The sequence below is a fragment of the Notamacropus eugenii genome, chromosome 3 (assembly GCF_028372415.1).
Source record: "Notamacropus eugenii isolate mMacEug1 chromosome 3, mMacEug1.pri_v2, whole genome shotgun sequence".
NCBI lineage: Eukaryota > Metazoa > Chordata > Mammalia > Diprotodontia > Macropodidae > Notamacropus > Notamacropus eugenii.
The window spans coordinates 422,912,099-422,934,257 of record NC_092874.1 but is presented as its reverse complement, the minus strand read 5'-3'; the positions used below and the strand labels follow the sequence as shown (position 1 = coordinate 422,934,257).

General features: G+C 47.2%; 1 protein-coding gene across 1 annotated transcript; it reads left to right on the top strand.

Annotated features, from left to right (window-relative positions):
• The first annotated feature begins 13,143 nt into the window (after window positions 1–13,143).
• On the top strand, window positions 13,144–18,663 carry BARX1 (BARX homeobox 1). The gene is made up of 4 exons (XM_072598230.1): window positions 13,144–13,695; window positions 16,710–16,998; window positions 17,212–17,296; window positions 17,742–18,663. Exons 1-4 carry the CDS (start codon window positions 13,485–13,487, stop codon window positions 17,904–17,906), a joined length of 750 nt encoding a protein of 249 aa, XP_072454331.1. The 5' UTR covers window positions 13,144–13,484; the 3' UTR covers window positions 17,907–18,663.
• The last annotated feature ends 3,496 nt before the right edge of the window (window positions 18,664–22,159 follow it).

Sequence of the window (22,159 nt, the reverse complement as noted above, 5' to 3'; positions counted from 1 at the left end):
AGAAGTCCCCAAACTGTGAAACATTATTAAATGATGTAGCTGCTTATTCTCTCCAAGTGCATTAAAATACTGAAAGACCATTTCTACCTTCATACCTGTGACCACATTTGGGGGTGGGGTCCAGTAGATCAGACAACTGAAATAGTGAAAAGAATCCAGGATTTAGAATCAGGGGGCCAGGGTTCAAATCCTGATTCTGTCACTGACTATCTTAACCAAACTGAGTAAGTCACGTTTAAGACTCATTTTTATAAGCAATCAATGAACCAATAAATAGTAAGAGCTTATTATGTGTTAAGTGATGAGTATACTAAGAAAAAAAAACAAACAAACCCCAAACTCATGCCCAGGAAGCTTACTGCTAATCAAAGATTTGGACTACATGACTTCTAAAGTCCATTCTAGCTCTACATCTATAGAACTGTGATCCTTCAATGCTAGGTAGAGAATGGTATACGAAACTTTTGATACATGGCTAAGACATCTCACCATTCCACAGTTCTGAGTTGCAAGGCTAACTGTTGCCAGCAGATGGCAAAAGATGCATTGTATATAGAGAGGATCCTGGGAGGGCTGGGAACCCAAAGGAACTGTGGGTGATACTTTCAGCAATTTCCAGAACACAAATCAACAGAGATTTTTTGCCAGCACCTCTATAACAACTAATTCTTTTGTGATAGCTGTTTTTCAGACATCTTCCCTTTTTCTCATTACTTTATAAAGTTGTCATCTGAGTCTTTGAACACTATTGTTGACATTTGTGTAACTTCTTATTTGAAACCCTGTTGTCTTGGGAAACTCCCAGAAAATTAGGATCTACACAATCTTTTCCTCAACATCTTAATAATCAGAAAGACTTCATACATAAAAATAACTGGAAATTGAAAAGGAAACAGAAGTCAATAGAAGTCAACACCTCATAGAGAATATTTTGGTCCTCCAAAGGTATCCCAAAAGATTAGCCTGGTTCCTGGGGATTTTCCTTTGGGAACAAGAATTGAAAAATTCCAGATGTGAGGAATGTAGTGGGGGTACCAACTAAAAACATTAAAGAGAAGAAATTGCAAAGTCATCTGGACTCTTACTTCTGGCTCTGGTTTTGAAGCAACATATAATCTTGAGCAAGTCATTCTGTCAATCAATAAACATTTCTTAAGTGCCTACTTTATGCCAGGCACTGTACAAAAAAAGACAAAAGACAATTCTAGCCCTCAAGGAGCTCATAATCTAATGGAGACAACAAGTGAACAAACATATGTAAACTTTATACAGGATAAATAGGAAATAAGAGAGGGAAGGCACTAGAATTAAAAAGGGTTGGGAAAGGCTTCTTGTAGAAGATGAGATTTTAGTTGGTACTTAAATAAAGCCAGGGAAGTGAGTATGTGGAGATAAGAAGGAAAAACATTTTAGCCATGGAGGATAGTCAGAGAAAATGCCTGGAACTGAGAAATAGAGGGTCTTCTTCATTGAACAGCAACAAGGCCAGTGTCACTTGATGGGAGAGTGTTGTGTTCATCCTTTGTTGCTGAAGGATACCATACCATCATAGAAATGATGACATGACTTGCAATTGACTTTGTTTTGAGTGAGGGAGGGCTGTGCAGGTCACCAACCTCACTTCTCCTCCAGAGCCATCTGAATCCAGTGACCAGATATTCATTAGGATGACTGGAGATGGCCCAGGATGCAATGGGAAACCTTGGTCCCTTTAGGTCAAGGTCTATTCAGGTACTCACCTCAGGTGAGAAAACACCCATTCAGTGAATAGGCCTCTTTAAGAAGAAGCCAGGAGGTGGCCCCTGTAATGAGGCATAGAAAAGAAAAAAAGGACGTCAGGCTGGGAGGTAAAGCAACAGTTACTATTGATAATCATTCTTAAGCTAGGAGGGTCCAGAAGAAAGCCCTTAGGCAGGGGCCTAGTGTCCTCCAATATATGAGCTTCAGAGTGCGGTAGATTTAAGGTTTTGAGAAGGGAAAGGGAAAGGGGAAGGGAAAGGGGAAGGGGAAGGGGAAGGGGAAGGGGAAGGGGAAGGGAAAGGGGAAGGGGAAGGGGAAGGGGAAGGGGAAGGGGAAGGGGAAGGGGAAGGGGAAGGGGAAGGGGAAGGGGAAGGGAAAGGGAAGGAATCTAGCCAGTAAAACCCAAGTTAACTGGGTATCTTCTGGCCATCCAAATTAACCTTCCTTGGGAGAGGAGAAGGAAGGGGAGGGGGAGACAGACAGGAAGGGAGGAGCTGAGTTATTCAGCTAACTGGGTCCACATTCGTGCAGCTGTGTCTACTTACAGGTTGCATTCATCCTTCAATGGGAGAGCATATATCAGGAAGTAAGGTATAAGAAGACTGGAATGGTGGAAGGGGACTAGGCTATGAAGTACTTTACCAAACAAGAGATTTTATATTTGTTACTGGAGGCAAGAGGGAACCATAAGAATTTATTGAGTAGGGAGTTGCATTGGTTAGAATTGTGCTCTAGGAAAATCACTTTGGTGGTTAAGTGAAGGATGAATTGGAGTGGGGAAAGACCTGAAGTAGACAGACCCACCAGTAGGCTATTGCTGTAGTTTAGGAGTGAGGTTATGAGGGTCTACATCACGTCAAAGGAGAGAGAAGGTCATAGTGGAAAGATGTAGTAAAGAAGAAATTGACAGGCAACAAACTGGATATTCGTTGGGCCATGAGAGATGAAGAATTGAATATGACACCTAAGTCATGAGCCTGAGGGACTGAGATGTGGTGTTGCTTTCTACAGTAACAGAGAAGGTAGGGGATGCCATCCTGGGCCTGCTTCTTCATCTCTTTAGAAATGGAAGTATGTGTTATAAGATATTTATTATGTCAATATATTTTCTAGAATAAGATTTTATACTTCATCTTATTTTTGATGAATAGGGACAGGCAGATAAACTGCTTGTTTCTGCCTAGAAAGTCCCAAGAAAAGTAAGAAGGTAGGAAAAAAAGCCAAATTGTATCAGTTACAAACTTTTATTAAATATTTTCTATGTGCCAGGTACTGTGCTAAACACTGAAAATACATACAAAAAAAGGAAAACACACACCCCCTGCTGTGTATCTAATGGGTAGGCGGGAGGGAGCTGATTCTTGGGAAACATAGGCTCAGATATTTCCCATTCCCCAAGGAGTCAGTCACACAAGCAGCAGAGAACACTGAAGAGAGTACTAGATAAAGTCTTGGGAAACCTGCTACTAAGTAGCTATGTGTCCTGTGGTTAATTTTCTTCACCTCTCACCTTCAGTCTCTTCATCTTAAAAAAAATAATAATAATTTCTCCTCAGCCCATCAAGTACCATTCGTTTTTGCCCAGCACTTTTTTTTATTATTATTAATTTGTTTTCAGTGTTCTACAATCACTACCATGTAACATAGATTATTTTCCCCCTCCCTTCTGCCTCCGTCCTCCTTCCTCCCCAAGATGGCATACAGTTTTATATAGGTTCTACACATACATTAAATACATTTTCACCTTAGTCATGTTGCGTAGAAGAGTTAAAATGAATGGAAGAAATCATAAAACAAACCATAATAATAATGATGATATGATACAAAAGAAAATGATCTTGATTCTGCAATCCAGTTCCATAGTTCTTTCCCTGGATGTGGAAGGCATTTTGCCTTAAGAGACCATTGGGATTATTTAAGTCCTTGCATTGCAATGAAGTTCTAAGTCTACCAGAAAAATTCCTGGCACACTAGGGTTGTTGCTGTGTACAAAGTTCTCCTGGTTCTGCTCCTTTCACTCAGCATCAGCTCATATAACTCTTTCCAGACCTCTCTGAAGTCTTTCTGTTCATCATTTCTTATAGCACAATAGTATTCCATTATATGTATATACCACAATTTATTCATCCATTCCCCAATTGATGGGCATCCAGTTTTTGGCCACCACAAAGAGAACTGCTACAAATATTTTTGTACATATGGGACCCTTTCCCATTTTTATGATCTCTTGGGGATACAGTCCCACAAACAGTATTGCTGGGTCAAAGGGTATGCACGTTTTTGTAGCCCTTTGGGCATAGTTCTAAATTGCTCTCCAGAATGGTTGGATCAGCTCAAAGCTCCACCAACAATGAATTAGTGTTCCAATTCTCCCACATCTTCTCCAACATTTATCATCTTCCTGTTTTGTCATGTTAGCCAATCTGATAGGTGTGATATGATATCTCTGAGTTGTTTTGATTTGCATCTCTCTAATCAATAGTGATTGGGTTAGCATTTCATCATATGACTATAGATAGCTTTAATTTCTTCCTGTGAAAACTGCCTGTTCATATCCTTTGACCATTTATCAGTTGGGGATTGCCCAGCACTTTTAAAAATGCATATGTAAGACACCAGCATCGTGGCTAATTTGCCGTGCAAATATCAAGCATAATTGTTCTAGTTAACAAAATATAATTATTAATAACTATGGCAACTCTTGGCTGAAAGCTTTTTAAAGCTGAAAGTTTAAAATATGAATAGACTCATGTTGCTTACATACCCCTTCTTTGTGTGATGAGTTTAGTTGGCTAAGGAGACATCTTTCCTAGGCTTCCCTTAGTGAAGTGCTTGCTGTTCAGACGTTTTAGTTGAACATTTCTGAAACAGAACGAAGCAAATAAAATATCCGATCTTTTAGCTCTGATGATTGATCATTTCCAGACTCTCCTGAATCTTCCTTGTTCTGATGAGTACAGATAAGTATGGTTCCTGTATGGATGAAGCTAGAGAATCTTGTGGCTAAAGGAAATCCTGGATTCAGAAGGAAACAGTGTGTCTCAAGAAAGCACACCCAGAAGCCTCTACTGGGACAAGTGTTGAGTGGGGATATCTATAGAATTTTGAATCCTACTGGCCTGGCCCCAATTAATGATAAGGAGTCACCTGGTCTTCTCAAAGTGCCTCAGTTACACCTGCTACCTCATTTCTATCAAAAAAAAAAAACTTACTTGAGAATAAACTTGCAAAGAGGTGAAGTATTCTATTATTGAGCAGCACAGGTGTCCCTGGGATGGACAGCCTCATTGCAGCCTGGTAAATAAATCTTGGATCGTAAACCTACTCCCCAAATTACCTTTCCATCTTTAAAAGGCCAGGCAGGATGCAAGCAAGGAGAATCCTGTCTCCCAAAGAGCACTGGAAATGTATATTACATAAGCTATTTATTTCAAGTGTTGTGGATTTCGCCCCCACTGTGTTATTCTAGACTGAGATCGTAAATCACATTAACTTCACATCTGAACTTTCCATACACTCAGAGTGAGAATGAGAAATCTTGATTTTGGAAAAGCTTTCCAGTCCCTCAAGAACATCCGCCTGTGTGTGGGTAGTGAGGTCGCTGCATGTGTGTGTGTGTGGGGGGGGGGGGGTAGGTGTGGGCTGGAATTGGGTGGGAGGGGGAAAACCTTCATTTCAAAGCTGCTTGAAACAGCCCAATGCAATCCGAATATTCAGATCTGTCAGCAACCCAAAGGGGAGCTTTTAAAAACAGGGGATATTTTAGAGGATTTCAAAGACGGCTCTCCCTTTCTAGAAATGTAAGCCATTTCTGTGGTGGACATATATTTGTTTATATTGTATACACTTACTTCCATTCGCTGATTTTTAGCTAGTTTGTGTATTGCTTCAAATATTTAAGCCAACCAACCTCTATTTTAGCTATTTAATTTTGTTAAACTTAGTGCTACATACCAGCTAACCAAATACCTTGCTAGAATTACACTGATGCAACGGAGACGAATTTATCGTGGAAATCGGAATATTAGGTTTCTCTGTCATCTCCCTCATGGGGGTGGGGGGCGGCTGGCGGGAAAGAGACATAGAGTACTCTGCTGTTATGAACATACTTTCTCTATTTGTTGAAAAGCAAATTAGCTTTAATATTCAAAATCCCCGGTCATTCCCCTAGTGTTCCCGTCCAGCTCTTTAGAGGAGAAAGAGGATTTTCAACTTTGGGGCGGTTTAAAAGACTGTAAAACCGGGGCCTTTAGTTAGAGGTTACATATTCAGTTTAAAAAAAAAATTCCACTAACTTTCAAAAAAGGAAAGGAAAGGGTGGATTCCAAAATCTTCTAAGCAAATACAAAAGAAATATTTAAATGATTTTAGGAGAAATATTTGTTTTAAAAACACGCTTTTCTTTCGACTATGAAACCTTAGAGGAGCTTTGTACCTCTAAACACAAATTGGTCAGAGAGGATCTAGATTCGAAACAAAAAGCGTACCCTTGCACAAATAAGAAAGAAACTGCTTAAAATAAGTCTTTCTTGCGAGTTAGCTAATAACGAAGGGAAGACCAAAAATTTTTTTTAAAGATGCCATTACTAGTCTCACATTAGATCCCCATCCTTTTTAAAAATTTTTTTAAAAGTTACCATGATGAAAAGTTTCTTCCAAGAATGATTTATTGATCAATTATTTTTGAATAAGTAATTGAACAAGTAAATGATCAGCTATGTTTAGAATAAAGGAATGACTTTCCTTTATCTCTCTCTGAAATAGGTTTTACGGCAATAAACTAAAGGACAAATTCTCCATGCATTTCAGATTTTGCCTTTTCAGTGTCGAAGGGATGAATTTAAGCCTCGATTCTGAGGTGGGGAGGGGAGGGATTCACCTGTACTCCATGAGCTCATCTTTAAGACTGAACTGGGGAGATGAACGAATTCTGCCGTGGAAACTAGCTTCAGGTTCAGAGCGACTTAATTACGGGAGTGTTCGCAATCTCGAAATCCCGGGCAGCACCTCTCATTTTCCGTTGCTCTGGAAAAAAGCTGTCTTGCCTCCCTCCCACACCCCGAGTGCCCCAACGTTGGCATCCGAAAAGTCAGTCTCCTTGATTCCACCTTTCCCTACCTGTTATTTCCGCGCATTACCAGCTCCGACAAATTGCACAGAGAAGGAACTAACGCAGAGCTCTTCTCCCTTACAAATCTAATCCCAAGCTAACCGGCAAAATGCGTTTCGCACTGGGGAACCTCGCTCTCGTCGCCCAGCGTGTAGTTTTCTGCCCAGATCTCCGCTGATTGTAAAAGTTCAACGGGAAGACCCCCTTTTAGGGCTGCTAGACTGGGAGACAGTTTAATAGCAAATGTGAGAGCCATGGGGCCTGAGAGCGCGTGATGGGGCCCCACATTCTGTAGGGTCCCTCCGAAAGCCGCGAGGAGACGGAGATTAACCCAGGAGGGGAAGGGGGCTCTGAGGGCAGGTGGTTCACCCTGGGAGAGCTTGGCGCCAAGGAAGCAGCCTGCCCGAGGCTGCCCGAGCACTATTCTCCAAGGTGGCAAAACACCCAGACTGTCTCAACTTCCAGGTGTCCGCCCCCAAATCGGCTGAATGAGTGTGTAAATAAGAACATAACTTCACTCAAGTGTCGCTCACCAAGACAGAATTACTCAAACCTGGGCTAGTTCTTTCACCTCAAGGGAAAGGAGGAGAGGTGGGGGGGTGGGGGGCGGGGGGTGCATGTGATGTCACGCTTTCCACAGGTCCTTACCACTTTGAGGGTTTCCTGAATACGAAGTGCCCATGGAAAGGAAGGTCTCGGAGTAGGGGTGAGGAGAAGTTGTAGGACCTATTTTTCCACTGGGGGTGTGGAATGCAGCCCATGGAGAGATATGGGGGGAGGGGGAGGGAAGATCTTGCAGGTCAAGGCCAATTGTAAACAGCTGCCGATTCCGTAGGACGTAGAATTGGAGTCGGGCCTCTGGATGGTTCCTCTCCTCCTTTCCCTCTCAAAGTTACCTGCCCTGTCTGTATCCCCTAGACCGGATTTTGGGTAAGATATGCCGCGAGACCACCCTCAGTGAGGGTGGGGAGCAGGGCAGTTTTTCGAGCCCCCTGGACATCAAGAATTAAGAGGAATTAAGGTCTCCACTGCCAATTATCTGAATGCTTCAGCTGAAAGTTGAATTCTCTGAGCGCGCGGTTAGCTCTTGAACAATTTAGAAGGTCACCTCCGTCCATACTCCCGAAGTCTTTACCAGAAAGACGTACCGTGCGTCTCTTTGGGTGTGGAGGTAGGATAGGGGAAGGAGACGCGCAGAAATTTCGAGGAAACAGTGTCTGCTGGGTCCCAGAGAAAACTGAACTAAGTGATGGATGAGTCATTCCAGAATTATTGATTCAAAGCCCAAGTCTAAAAGAACCCTCGTCAACTTTTGGGCCCAGTTTAGAGGACTCAGTGCTGTATCATTGCTGAGCGACGTAAGCAAAAAAAGACATTTTCCCAAATAGTTCTTGGTATTAACAGTCGCGTACTATTCCCCCTACATCGTCCGATTTCCAACTGGGGTTCCTTGGTGAGGTCTGGCACTGAGCCTAAGGTCCGTGAGGTTAGTGGACAGGACTTGGCCCGAGATAGGCACAACTGGCCCACGAAATCCCTCACTCCTACCTTCTGTCTCTTCCCTTCTGTTCCCCACTCGACTCGGACCCTGGGCACTGAAGGGTCCCCACCCGACCGGCCACAATGTACCTGGGCGACCTGGTTCTATCGCGCGGTCTCATACTTTGTTAGGGGGCAGAGTATTGTAGATTTAATCACCTTTTAACTCTGCGCCTCATAAACTGCAGAGTATTCCTCAAAGACCACGAGTGTCACTTTCTGTTCCTTGAGATCATTCCTGCTGGGAGTCGGGACTGCAAGATTTCTCCCAGATTTCAACCTGTGGCCACTGAGCTCTCCTCCTCCTCTTCCTCAGCTTGCGCAAACTAGCCTTCAGGCCAACCAAAAATTGAAGCCTTGGGTTTTCGAAGCACACACTTCTGTGCTCTGGGCGCTGTAGAAAAAAGTATATGTGGTTTATTAAATGTTTGCAGGCTGCCAGGCAGAAAATCCTGTCACTGCCCGAGCTCTTAGGGACAGAGAGGCTTCAATTAACCGGGCAGTCGTTTGAGCTCTGAATTTCTCTGAGCCAGTGGAGACGCCCCTATAAAGACGGCCCTAGCTCCTCGGAGCTTCGAAGCCCGCTGCGGGGAGATGGAGGGGGTAGGGGCGTGAGGGTGGAATTGTTTGTCCTAGCTCTGACAGACCGCAGAATGAAGGCCGCCCTGTGTTCTAGACTTAGGGAGATTTTGGTGTGTACTTTTCTCCTGCTCACAGTGCCGGGTTCTTAAGGGACTGGGACTGGGAGAGGGGAACTTGGGGACTGAGCGCTAAGGGAGGAGACTGTGAGGAACTCTCTAGGAGGGCCTGTGTAACTCATGAGAAGGAAGTCCAACAAGCCGAGCCTGCCCTGGACTTGCATGGGAAGCTCGGCTCCAGGCTTGCGTTGCGGGAGCGGCTGCAGGATCGGGCTGAACTGGAGGTGTTTGGGACTCCTGCAACAGAGGTGATGGTACCCCTCCCTGAGTTCTCTGCCGGGAAAAGAAACTGACAGCTCTGGCCAATGAGAGACGGGAAGAAAAGGACAACTATTCGAGTCCCAGAGCTGTAAGTTTGAGGAAATAATCAATTAACAAGCATTTACTAAAGACTTACTACATGCCTGGCACTACACTGGTAATGCTGTTAGACTGAAAAAAAAGCAAGCAGCATGTACATGAAGGGATGCCTACAAGATATATGGAATAAATACAGGATCATTTTAGGAGGGTGGGATAGGAGAGCACCAGCAGATGGGGCAGTTTCTCTGATCACTCTTACCTCGGTCTGGGAATGAAGAGGACGGTAATTTGGAAACTTGGTTGGAGGCAGCGACAATCTGATTTAAGCATTGCCGAGATCAGGAAAGTACTTCTTGATTTTCACCCATCCCTAAAACCCTGAGGTCCAGTTGGTGTTGGGAGGGTCTTGTGAACATTCTGTGCAGGGAACTAGGTGGATTTACATCAAGGCTGTCGAGGAGAAGCTCAGAGGGATCCAACTGCCGTTTCCTGGCAGTTTTATTCAAGGCAGGGAGTCCTGGAGATCCAGGGAGCCCTAAGTTCATTCACTCTTTACAGACGAGGAAACTGAGACCCAAAGAGTGGAAACATCTTGATTAACATTATACCTCTAAGTAGCAGTGCGGTATTTGAACCTAGGTCTCTTGACTTTAAATCTCGGGATCTTTCCCTAAACTTGTAAACGAAATAGCTGAATGCCTTGTTGATGGTATGGAAGCTACCTATATTTTTTCAACTCTTTATTTCATTCCCTGCCACAATTCAGAGAATGAGCCAAGGAGGACCACACACTACACTGGAGGCACTGTCCTGGTACTGCTTTTGAGGAGCAGTTAATTTCTTGTTTCTCCTCTCCTACTTCTTAATACTTACCCCTCTCCACCACCCATCTCACCTGGCAGACTGTAAACTCTTGGAAGAAAAGAGCCAGATCTAGTGGTTGTTTTCCTACCGAGACTAGCCTACTTGTGTTGCAGGGCTGGCCATGGGTGCTACTTCATCTTCAAATGTTATATGAGCTATGGTTGAGGCTGATCGAATGCAAAACCCTGAATTCACTTCCTCTACCTTTCCGAACTTCACCAACTTGCTTCGGAATGGCCTCCTTGTGGATAGGAAAGATTCCCCCCCCTCCCCAAATCCTCTCTCTTTTGCAAGGCCTCAATCATCTGCTCTACAGGGGGAGAGAAAAGGGCTTTGGAATGATCTCAGTAATTAGTGAAGTCAAAAGCCGGTACTCACCTAAGTAGTTTGGATATTTGCCCAATTGCCGGCTTTATGCTGGGCAGGGAAGGTCCATCTGGAGGGTCACTAAACTATGCCAGTCACATAAGAAGAACAAACAGAAGACTATTGAGTGAATGGCTTATTAACCAGAAGGACCTCTATTCAGCATTATTAGGTGGCATTCTTGGGCAGTTAGAGTGCTAGGGGTCTGTTAAGCAGATCTGAGAGATCGTTCCCTGAGACTGAATCACTGATATTATTGGGGTGCCTCAGTCCCTATTGCCTTCCCCCTCCCTCCAGATAATTTTTATTGAACAATTGCTCCTCCTCATTCCCCCCAGTTACCACTCCCCCGACTACTAAATTTATCCTACCAATAGAGATTCTAGTCCTTTTCCAATCTGAGGGATAGAGTAGAGGTTTTCTGGTTTCTCAGAATGTCTCCCAAACACTGGAAGTGGGGGTACCAATCCCAGACCCCTTATTTTAGTGACCTGGCCTAGGACAGAGGATTCTGAACTCTTCTGCTCCAAGTCCTCTCTCTGGGACTTTGGGATCTGAACCACCCAAGAGAAAACAATTTTGCTCTCCTCCCCACAGTTGACTCACATAGATATAATTTCTGTGATCCTTGGGATATTGAACCCCAGAGGACGTTGACAGGAGTCCTAACCTGCTCTGATTCTTCCTTGTGGAGGAGGAAGACATACATAGCAGGCTGACTGATCTTTCATTCACTGAAGGCACCAAGTAGACCTGACAACTGACTTTTTGTGAGGACTATGTTCAGATTTTGTTCTTTACTCTCAGGAGATTGTGGTCTCTTTTCTCCCCAACAACCCAATATAAATGGCAGTTACCCCCTATGCCCACCACCATTTGAGGCACAAATACACCTGTGACACATTTCAAGGTTCCTGATCAGTTCAGGTGATTGTAGCGTCATAAACAGAGCCCCAGTTTAGGCTCCTTTTTCTACTCTCTTCAGGACTTGATGGAAAGGGAGGATGAAGCTAGGGTGTGTGTGTGTGTGTGTGTGTGTGTGTGTGTGTGTGTGTGTGTGTGTGTGTGAGTGAGAGAGAGAGAGAGAGAGAGAGAGAGAGAGAGAGAGAGAGAGAGAGAGAGAAGAGAGAGCATGGCTCTGGCCTTCCCAGCTGATTGAAGGTACCCATCTTATTTCCCTAACCCTCCTCCCCCTTGGTGTCCCTCTCTCCTTCCCACATATCCTCCCTTACTTTTCTTTTCCTCTGATTTTATTTCTAACAATTCCAGTACTGAACCCAACTTAGATGAAATCACCCATTGCCTCCGATCTGGGCTGTGGTAGGGATCTTGGGTTGTCTTACCACCCACTTTGTACCATTAGCTGCTTACAGGAAAGCTCCACCTCATTACTTGGCCCTCCAGAGTCTAGGCTTTGAGTTGGAGTGCAGGGTCTTGTGGTTAGCACCTTGGGCTTTATTTTCTAATTAGGGGACAGAGAACTTCCATTAGGAACTGAAGTTGAGCTTATCCTAGTAGGTCAGACACAGCATTACCTCTCTCTGCTCTGGCCCTAAGGAGGCCAGCATTTGTGATGGTAACTAACTAGCCTCTCTCCTTGGTGGCTGTAATGCCAGCTGATCAGGGCCAGTTACTTCATAGCCTCTGTAATCACCTTCTTACCCATCGGGCCTAAAAAGAGGCCTTAGGAAATACTGGAGAAATGAAGGAAACCTCTGGCTGGGAAGGCCTAGGATGGTGTTGATGCCCCCTTGGGGCAGGGCTACTGCGTACAAGGCAAGGACAAGAGTGAAGACCAGAACCCGCCCCGAAAAACTAACGAGTCATTTGCAGGTGGTTCAGATCCATATTGCTTCTGCTCATCGACGCTCAGGACCAGTTTTCGAAGTCCCTTAGGAAGGGCTGGGTCTTCAGAGCCTCAGAGTCAGAAGATGAAACTGAACAACCGCTTTGCAAACGGGGCTCAACAGCCAGAATTTGGGTTTTTAATCTGGGAAGGGTAGGATGGACAACTGCAGGGCAATGAACCGCCCCCGCCCAGCACACCCATGGGGGGAACAGGGGGATCCAAGAATTCAAGGAGATGAGTGAACTTTGGGGCGTACTGGGCTCTTGGGGCCTGTGAACTGAGAATGTCCCCGTGCATGTGGGATGGGTTCTCCGGCTTTGAGACCAGGCAGAAAGAGGACCTCTATACTAGCCCCGCTGCTCCTCCCAACGAGGCCTCTCCTTCCCTGAGACTGAGCGGTTAGTTTGGGCTGGGCAACCGAGGAGGGGTGGGCGGGGGAGTAAGGACAGCCCTCTCTCTCTCTCTCTCGACCTCTTTTGCCTCCTCACTCCTTTCTTCCTCCTCCCCCTTCTACCACCCATTCCCTCCCCCTCCCTGCCCAGCCCCTTTCCCAGTCTCGGCCCCTGTTCCCCAAGTCTCGGCCGGAGGTGAAGGATATAATAGGCTCCGCTCTGTCCCCTCCCGGGAGGGGCGGAGAAAGCCCATCTCGGCGATGACGCATGGGGGCGCGGGCCGCATGAGGCGCTGAGGCTGCAGGGCCCCGGCTCAGTCCTCCCCACCAGAGCCCCCCTGGTCGTGCGCCTTTCCCCGGGGGCAGGGTAGGAGGCCGGAGAACCCAAGGCTGAGGCGCCTGCCTGTGGAGGGGCGGAGACGGCAGCCAGCAGAGCAGTGAGGGCGCAGTCAGGCGAACGGGCCCAGGCAGCCGGGAGAATGAGCGGGCGCCAACCCTGGCCCCGGAGCAGCCCCCCAGGCACCTTGGCCATCGCTGCCATCTAGGGGCCGAAGGGGCCCCACCAGGAGGGAGGAGAAAGCGGAGGAGGCCGGTGGGCTGCCAGGAGCCTGGCCGGAGAGCAGGATGCAGCGCCCCATGGAATTGGGCGCCGCGCACTACTTCCCAGCCGAAGCCTTCCCAGACCACCGCTCCCACCGCTACCGGAGCTTCATGATCGAAGAGATCCTCACTGATCCCCCAGACGCCAAGAGCGCTGCGCCTGCTGCGGCTGGTGAGCTGCTCAAGTTCGGCGTGCAAGCATTGCTGTCTGCGAGGCCCTTCCATAGCCACCTGGGTACGTGCTGCCAAGCGGTGGGCGAGGCGGGAGGGGAAGGGCGGGGGCCAGTGGCCGGGAAGGGTCACACTCCTGAGCAAAGGCTCGGTCGGGAGAAGTGATAACCACCAAGCAGCTCTCCCCACTGCAACCCAATCAGGTTTCCTGTCCATCAGTTAGTGGAGTGGTGCACTCAGTCTGTCAGCTTGATTGGGGTGCCGAGAGACCCATCTTAGGTACAAGGGGATACACAAAATAAAGAGACTTGGGGAGTTGGCAATCCAAAAAGGGCCTGATCCTGTCTGGCTATTTTGCTAGTTAGAGGGGGGAGATGCAAGCTCTTTCTGAACCTTTCTTCCATTTTTTTTGTTTTTTGGGGTTTTTCTTGGCCCAGCAGTTTTGGGCCCAGGTTCGGGTGCTTTCTGCTTAGTATTCATTTTGTTGCGTTATTAAGAGTGCTTTGAGCTCTTCAACAGAAGTGTTTTGTATGAAGTAAGGGGGGGGGGAAGGCTAGAAAGAACACCCGTAATATCAACTTAGAGACCCATGTCCCCTCAAGAAACCTTCTTCCAGGACCTCAGACCCCTGCTGGTTCCCACCTTTACATGGGATTCTTTTTTGAGTGAGAAAACCCTATCACCCCTCTCCCGTGTATGATTTTATTTGTGTAACATCTTTTCCTGGTCCTCCATGAGATCCCATGGATTGCCCTGAGAGATGTGTGAGAACCTGATGGCACTGAGGCTCTTGGCTACCCCATTTTGCCCCATCTCAGCACCCCCCAATAGACCTGGAGGGTCGACAGGGCAGCTTCTCGGGAATCTCTTTGACATTCAAGACCTCAGGCTTTCAGATTCTGGGTGGCTTTAGGCTGGACTCGGTGCTGCCAATGTTTGCCACGTCAAAGGGAGCCGGGAGAGGAACTATTGATCCCTGAGAGAAGAAAGAACCTGAGCCCCAGTTAGGTCAGTGAAGAGCCCTGTGATTTGGCAGGGTCTGGAAATGAAGAAAGAAAATAGTTGTGATCCCTAACAAAAAGACGGTGAGAGTAAGATGGTATGGTTCTGTACCATCGAGGCCTACCCTGCTAACTATTGGGATTCTTTTCCTAAGACATCCAGCCTGTGATGAAGGGGTCAAGGATAATAGGGTCTGAACTAGACCAGGGTATCTGCTCTGAGTTAGTAGCCACTGAATTCCTTATGGGCCTGGACCAAAACCCCATAGCCCTTTGGACTGTCTCAAACTCTAAGACTTTCCCAAACTCTTTGCTTTTGTCCCTGAAGGAGGCTAATAGGAATGGGTCTTCGAGGAATCTCAGACCATCTAGAGAATCTTCTCCTTTTCCTTCCTCTGCTCTGTGCCAAACAAATTTCCCAGGTCTAGTTCATCCAGTTCCCTGGGGTGAAAATCACCTTCCCATCCCTCTTGATTTAGATTACCCTGGGACAGTCAAGGGTCTGGCGGTTCCTAAGACGTTTTGCATCAACTGTATAGACTGTCTTGGGTCTTGGGAAACTTGCCTTATTTTCTAATGAAATAGTTAATGATCCAATGTTATTTGAAACATGATTAGGTTCAACTTTAATAGTCCATTGTTAATATTAAGTTCTTATGTATAAAGTTGTGAACATGACATTTTCTTTGTCTTTGTAGCTTTAATATTTTCTTTCTTTTTTCCTTCTTCATTCTTTCTTTTTCACTCTCTTTCCTGCTACCTTCTCTCTTCACCCTGCTTCTCTCCCTCTCTGCTACCCATCCTATGGGAGCCATATTGGGACATCTGTAGTACAGGATTAATTCCTTTTTGTTAAAAAAGAAAAATAAGGAGGAGTGTCATTTGGGGATTTTAAGGACTGAAAGCATATTTAAAACTTTAAATGTTGGGGGCGGGGAAGGAACAGAGAAAACTATGGGAGTACTCATTTAGAAAAAGTATACTAAACTGAAACCAAGTTTAAAGTGATTTTTTTTTTCAACACGAAAAGCGCAAGGAAACAGAGGTGAAAAATCCCTTTTTCAAGAGGAAGATTTTTGTTTTTCAGCGATCCCCTACCCTGGCAAAATGGGAGCGCTTCACTGAACATCTCCTTTTCTGTATAGGATTGGGCAGGCCGGAATCTCCCGAGGTTAGCTTTGAGGTTAGCACTGACATACATGGAGAATAGTTACAAGAAGAATTCAACCTGAAGATTATTCGTTACCAATTATTTCTTTTATGTGAAAATTCATTTCAAGTTTAAGAATTCCGAAGCATTTTTGCGTTGAAGTGTCTGACCAGAGTAACAATTAACACACACACACACACACACACACACACACACACAGAGCAACAGCTTCACAGAGGATTTTTGTGAAATACACGCATTTATATACACTTATTATGTATAGACATTAGTAATCCATGGGCATCTGTGCACACTCCGAACAGGTGTTTATATGCATTTATACATATTTATGCGCATAACCCGTGTTTTCATACAGATTTGAATTTCATCTTTCCAAAGGTTGTTGTAAATATTCTAGCTAAAAAGTGCGATCTTGGAAATGAAGGCAAACTCCCTCTTCCTCAAGTCACCGAAGTTGTTTTCGCTCTGCCTTCTGTTTTTTTCTTGATTTCCGTTTCCCACGAATCAGAGACTCTCAGAATTCGGGACTTCGGGATTCTGCCATTTTATGGCTACAGAAGAAAGAGAGCCGAGAGGGTCTGGAGAAATGTTAGGGTAGAGACCGTGATGGAACCAGAGGAAGGAACACTTAATTTCGGGGTTCCAGAGCCACTACGGGAGAGGGATCAGAGAAGGTTAGGGAAAGTGCCCCCAATATTCTGGTTTCCAGGTCTCTCAGCAGGAGAGCCAATTAGCAACAGTAGAAGCGGGCTTTGGTGACTCACCCGCCGGTCTAGGATGAGCCAGCCTGGCGGCGCCCTAGCTGCGGTCGCAGAATCCTGCGTGGGGGCCGCGGGCTGGCGTTGACTTGCCCCCTTTCTTCTCTCTCCCCTCTGGATTTCTGTCTCTCAATTCCCCTGGCACCAGCGGTGTTGAAGGCAGAGCAAGCAGCCGTCTTCAAGTTCCCCCTAGCGCCCCTGGGTTGCTCTGGCCTGGGCTCTGCGCTGCTAGCCGCAGGCTCTGGGCTCCAAGGGGGCTCCGCTTCACCTCACCTCCCTCTGGAGCTGCACCTCCGGGGAAAGCTGGAGTCTGGCCCGGCTGATCCGGGCACCAAGGCCAAGAAGGGGCGGCGGAGCCGGACGGTTTTCACCGAACTGCAACTTATGGGTTTGGAGAAGCGCTTCGAAAAGCAGAAATACCTCTCCACTCCGGACAGGTAGTGTCAAGGGCCTGCAGGGGATGGAGAAGTGGGGCGGAGGAACTGTGAGGGCGGGGGGGGGGGGGGCGCGGGAGCTGGGGCCGGGAACCCACTCTCCTTTCATGGGGCTAGAGGGGAGAAACTGCCTCCCCTCGAGAAACTTTCAAGAGTGCAAGAGATGGAAGCAGAGAGCCCAGCCTGAAGGCATCCTTTGCTTTCGCGCTTCCACAGAATAGACCTGGCTGAATCATTGGGCCTGAGCCAGCTGCAGGTGAAGACTTGGTACCAGAACAGGAGGATGAAGTGGAAAAAAATAGTGAGTGCGAGGCCCCAGAATCCTTCACTACGCCCCCCAGCCCTCCCTCTCTTCTCTGTGTCCCCAGCAACCTGGTATCTCGTCAGGGCCCACAGCACATCCCCCAGCCTTGTTACATCGAAAATAGCGTTAGTTCTCAGGGGAAAAAAGTGCCTTTCTGCCCAGAGGTTTCAGTATTTTAGGTTAACATGGTATCGTAGAGTTCGAACGAAGGGAGCTACGGACACTGTCGAACAGGCACCTGGTATCGGGAAGAAAGGGGTTGAGGGTAAAGCAGAGACCGGCCCCATCAGCGTTTAATCCAGAATAGAATTCCGGCAGTCAAAGAAAAGAAGGAAGCATGGGAGATAATTGTCAGTGAGACAGCTGCTTGTCGTCTGTCTCTCTCCTGAGACCTCCTATAGCTTTGCAAACGCTCAATCTTTTTCCCTCCGTCGTTCTACAGGTGTTACAGGGCGGCGGGCTCGAGTCCCCGACTAAACCTAAGGGGCGCCCCAAGAAAAACTCCATTCCCACCAGCGAACAGCTGACCGAGCAGGAGCGGGCCAAGGAGGCAGAGAAACAGGCAGAGAACCTGAATTCACCCTGCGAAGTCAATCAGGAGGAGTGAGCTTGGTCACCAGAATTCTTCAGTCCTGCGGCGCAACTGACCGGGTGGATGTTGTCAAAGCCTCGACCCTGGCACCTCTCTCCCTTAGACAAACCAAAGACTACCCTCGAGGCTTTTCCTCCCGAGGACCGGATTAGCCTAGAGGACAAACTGAAACTTTCTAGGCGGGGCATTTTGCCACTCTCTTCCACTTCGGGAACAGCCCAAGTCTCGGTCGCCTGCTCATTTCTTCAGACTAGAACGATCTTATTTGGAGCAGCAATAAGGATGGAGAGGAGTGTTTGCTGCTGGGGGAAAAAAGTGTTGTTTCCTTTTGTTGTTTCTGCAAAAATGGTCCTACAGGGAAACCAAGGTAGCCAGAATTATACAAAAAAAAAAAAAATACGCCACTCACCCAAGAAACAAAACCTTCAAACGAATTTATGATAGAGGAGAAAATTTTCCTGTCCCTACTGATGGGGTATTTAAGGTTGTGAAACCGCCCTAGCGGGTGGGGGCGAGCGCGCACACTCACGAACACAAGACGTTCACATACACTCACACTCACGCCCCTCAGGGCTTGGCCGCTTCCTGGAAGGACCTCTCCAAGGTATGGGGGTCCTAGTGGTCTCCGTTTGGTTCTGGAGTCCTAGGTTCGGAAGGGGAGCAGCCCAGAGGTATCGGAGACCAAACCCAACCCAGATGCCTTCTCCAGCGCTCCGCCTTACCCTTCGAAGACAGTGACTTTATTCCAATAAAGTATTTTATGACACACGGACTGAGGTCGGTGCTTCTGCAGCTCCGGCTGTCTCATTTCGACTGAGGCTGATTTCTCCTCCGCTGTTTTGGGCGTCCAAGGTTTTAGGGCATAGGAGATTCAACATAGCGGCTGAAAGGGGTGGGAATGGGACGGTTTGGTTTTAAAGTAACTTATCAAACTAATTTTTTGGCGGGTGGGGAATCTGGATCTTTTGCTCCGAAGTAGGTGTGTCTCCGTGTGGGTGTATGGTTGGTGTCCTGGGAGCGACTTCTTGTATTGTTTATCTGGGTTATCATCTCACTTTTCTGATTTGCTGTGACTCTGGGGTATGGAAAGAGTCTCTTAAAGGGAAAGCCTGAGATTGTCTCCGACTTTTCAGCTGAGTATCCCACTACAGCTCGGTACCGAAAGGTAAATCTTAGCGCAGCCTCTACGGAATACCACCTACCTTGAATACAGGCAGCTGTACAAAGTCATAGGTTTCAGTCTTATACTAATCCTTGACGGGATGGGGAGTAGAACGGCCGAGAGTGAGATCCCTTAAGTCTCGGGATAAAGAGTATTTATTCGCTTGACTAGATTCAGATATCTGAGTACCACTTTTTGGTTTGGTTTTGTTACCCGGGTCGCTTACACGGGTTTCCCCCCCCCTTTTTTTTTAAATTTTTGGGTACCGAAGCTTTGTTTGGACTTGCTCTGATGCCCGCCAGCATCTTGGAAGGGGAAGTTCTCACTGAAAACAATCAGATAATTGGGTTTTGAGGCATCTCGATGTGGACCAGCTGGCTTAATGACTTTTCTCTGCTGACTCTAGACAGGCCAGCTGGGACTCTGGGTCACAACAGACCTAGCAGAATGTACCAGCGTCCATGGTAGCGGGGACTTCCAGCGCTAGGCTTTTCCTGCCTCATCATCAGATTTCTCAGGTGGCAACTGGAGTCCCTTTCTGTTCGGTTTGATTACAGAATAAAAGCCTGAAGCTCAGTTATTCTCCAGACCTCCCGAGAAGTTCGGGAGGAAACTCAGAGTAGCACCATCCATGCCGCTGGGATTGCCATCCCAGTCGCGTCGCTGTCCCCGACTACTCGAACTTCCTACCTTTTACCCTCACCCCCACCACACTCCCTGTCCCTTATGGTTTCTGTTTTTGTCTCTAAGCCCCGGTCCCAGTCAATGCCCTCTACAACGTGACTGAACACCAAGGCCCCCAGATTCTGATTATATTTTGCCGGGTTCCATTTATTTCTAGGTGACCTTGCTCCCTCTCCCCGCTCCCCCCCCCCCCCAACGCCCAAGAATACAAGACAAGGAGAGACTGTAAGACCGAGTGGTGGGGGTAGACTTATTGATGAGTTTCCAGACCTGGGATTTCAAATGCTTAGGGAGAAAACTCCTTCCACGGCTGTCATCGCCAACTCTTCTATAAATTAGAGTAGTAGAGAGTGTCTAGTGAACCCTGAGAAATTTCGAGATGTACCCAGGGTGATACACCTAGTATTTGAGTCAGAGGCAGGATTTGAATTCAAGTCTCCTCGACTGCAAGGCTGACCCTCGGGTTAGCTCCTCAGACAACAGAAAACGAAACAGGAGGAGTGAGACATGTTCGACGCAACATTTTAACCGGAGCTTGAGCGCAATTTTTCTAGACTTCCATTTCATCCTTTGCAAAATCCAGGGATTGGACTAGATGGTCTCAAAGGTCCCCCTCTAAATCTGTGATCCTATAGACATGATTTCTCAGAGTAGTGGCTTTCTAAAAACTAGCCGCCTGCGTTCTCTTCACAGGAAGCTGATTCTAACTCGAGTCCCCACGGAGTAGGCTGATGGTTCAGAATCAGATTGTTGGACCTGGAAGAGACCTTGGAGGTCATTTAGTGGCATTTCCTCCTTTTATGCATGAAGAAACTGAGGTCCAGAAAGACCAAATGAACAGTCACACAGCGTGGAATCAGCTGAGCTCTTCAACTTTTGTTTCTCCCACGGTCAGAGCCTCAGCCTCTTAACCGGGTCTCACCCTTCTTTTGGTTCGGGGCTGGGAGGGAGAAAAAGAGGCACAGTAAAATTCTAGAATCACTCTCCTTTGACTAGAGCCTCTGGGGAGAAAGCATTCTCTTTCCGAGACCCAGGCCGAGAACTCAGCAAGAGTTACCGCCTGCCGACATCCTCCCCAGAGTCCCTCGCAAGCATTAGTACCGCAGCCTAGGGCACAAACACAGCAGGGGGCAGCATCGCCAGGTCTCCGAATGAGGTAGACGGCCGTGGGTTAGGGTTTTGTTTTATCTTCTCCATCTCCCCTATCCCCACCCCCCACCCCCCCAAAAAAACCAATACTGTAGGGATTTCCTGCTTCTCGACTTCTTTCCCGTACGGTTTCTAGGCCTGCAGGTTTCTACACCCCTGACATTTACCTGAAGGGAGGGCTGCCATACTCACCCTGGGAAAGGTAAAAGGAAAAATCGGTTCCCCCAGTTTCTTTCACACTCTTCAGGCTGACGCAGTACTATGAAGGGAGAGGTGAAGAAAGGTCAAAAGACATCCTGGGGGCCCCAGCTCTCAACCACAATCTCTGTGGGTAAGAAATGGGGAGAGGGGGCAGGGACAGGGGAAGCAGGTCCAGTCTCTTGAGTTTCATTTTCTGTAAATACCGGACTTTGTTAAAACTGGGCACTGCGGATCGATAGCATTTAACGAATTGGATAGGACCATTAAAAGCGTTCAGTCTCATTAGCTCTTTTATCCCGAGGGCTATAAGAAGCCAGGTTTGATCGCTGCAGGTTTTTGGACTAAGAAGAACGGAAGAATCGTGCTAAAGTTTAGCTCTTCCTTTCCATTGCCTTGGATCCTGGAGGCTTGAGCAGAGTGCAAGTTCCCCAGAGAAACATTCCCAGAGGGCAAGAACACAGGTAGCTGCAACAGCTTGGGAGCTCGGAGAAGGAGTTTGGCGGGTGGCCAGGCTTGGCGGCTTGCGGCCCAGAGGCAAGGTGAAGGGACAAATTTTCCCTGAGCACTGAGCTGAGACTTCTCGCAGCGACGTGTGGGAAGACGTTTCTTTCGCGCCTCCACTTCCTACAGCTGCTTCCCCCAAGTCTTAATCTACGTGTTTCTCCTCCCCCACCCCCCCCATCCCATTTAGCCTTTCTTTTGGGACCACTCACTACCTGTGCCTCTGTGGTTCCTCGCATTCCCGGAGAGGGGAAAACAAATCCCGTAGGGGCTAAGGAACCCATAGCTTCTAAAAGTGAGAGGAGGACCTGGGGTGCTAGTATAGAAAAATGCGCGCATATCAAAGAATCATAGAGCATTCGAGCCGAAAGGTACTTTAGAGGTCGAATTTACTCCCTTATTGTTTTCTTTCCACTGTGGGAAAACTATGGCCCAGAGAAGTGACCCTCCTAGGGGTATGCACTTAGTAGGCCCCAACCCGGCTTTCTCAGTTTCCTAGTTCGCGCTCTATATAAAACACCGCCCTCTTTCTAAATCCATTCCCAAAGCGTCTTCCGCTCTTTTCTTTCTG

Excerpts from the sequence above, each read along its gene's own strand:
- BARX1 (XM_072598230.1), top strand. The coding sequence starts at position 13,485 with ATGCAGCGCCCCATGGAATTGGGCGCCGCGCACTACTTCCCAGCCGAA. Across the intron at positions 13,696-16,709 it reads GCCCTTCCATAGCCACCTGG|CGGTGTTGAAGGCAGAGCAA; the intron begins GTACGTGCTGCC and ends CCCTGGCACCAG. Across the intron at positions 16,999-17,211 it reads TACCTCTCCACTCCGGACAG|AATAGACCTGGCTGAATCAT; the intron begins GTAGTGTCAAGG and ends GCGCTTCCACAG.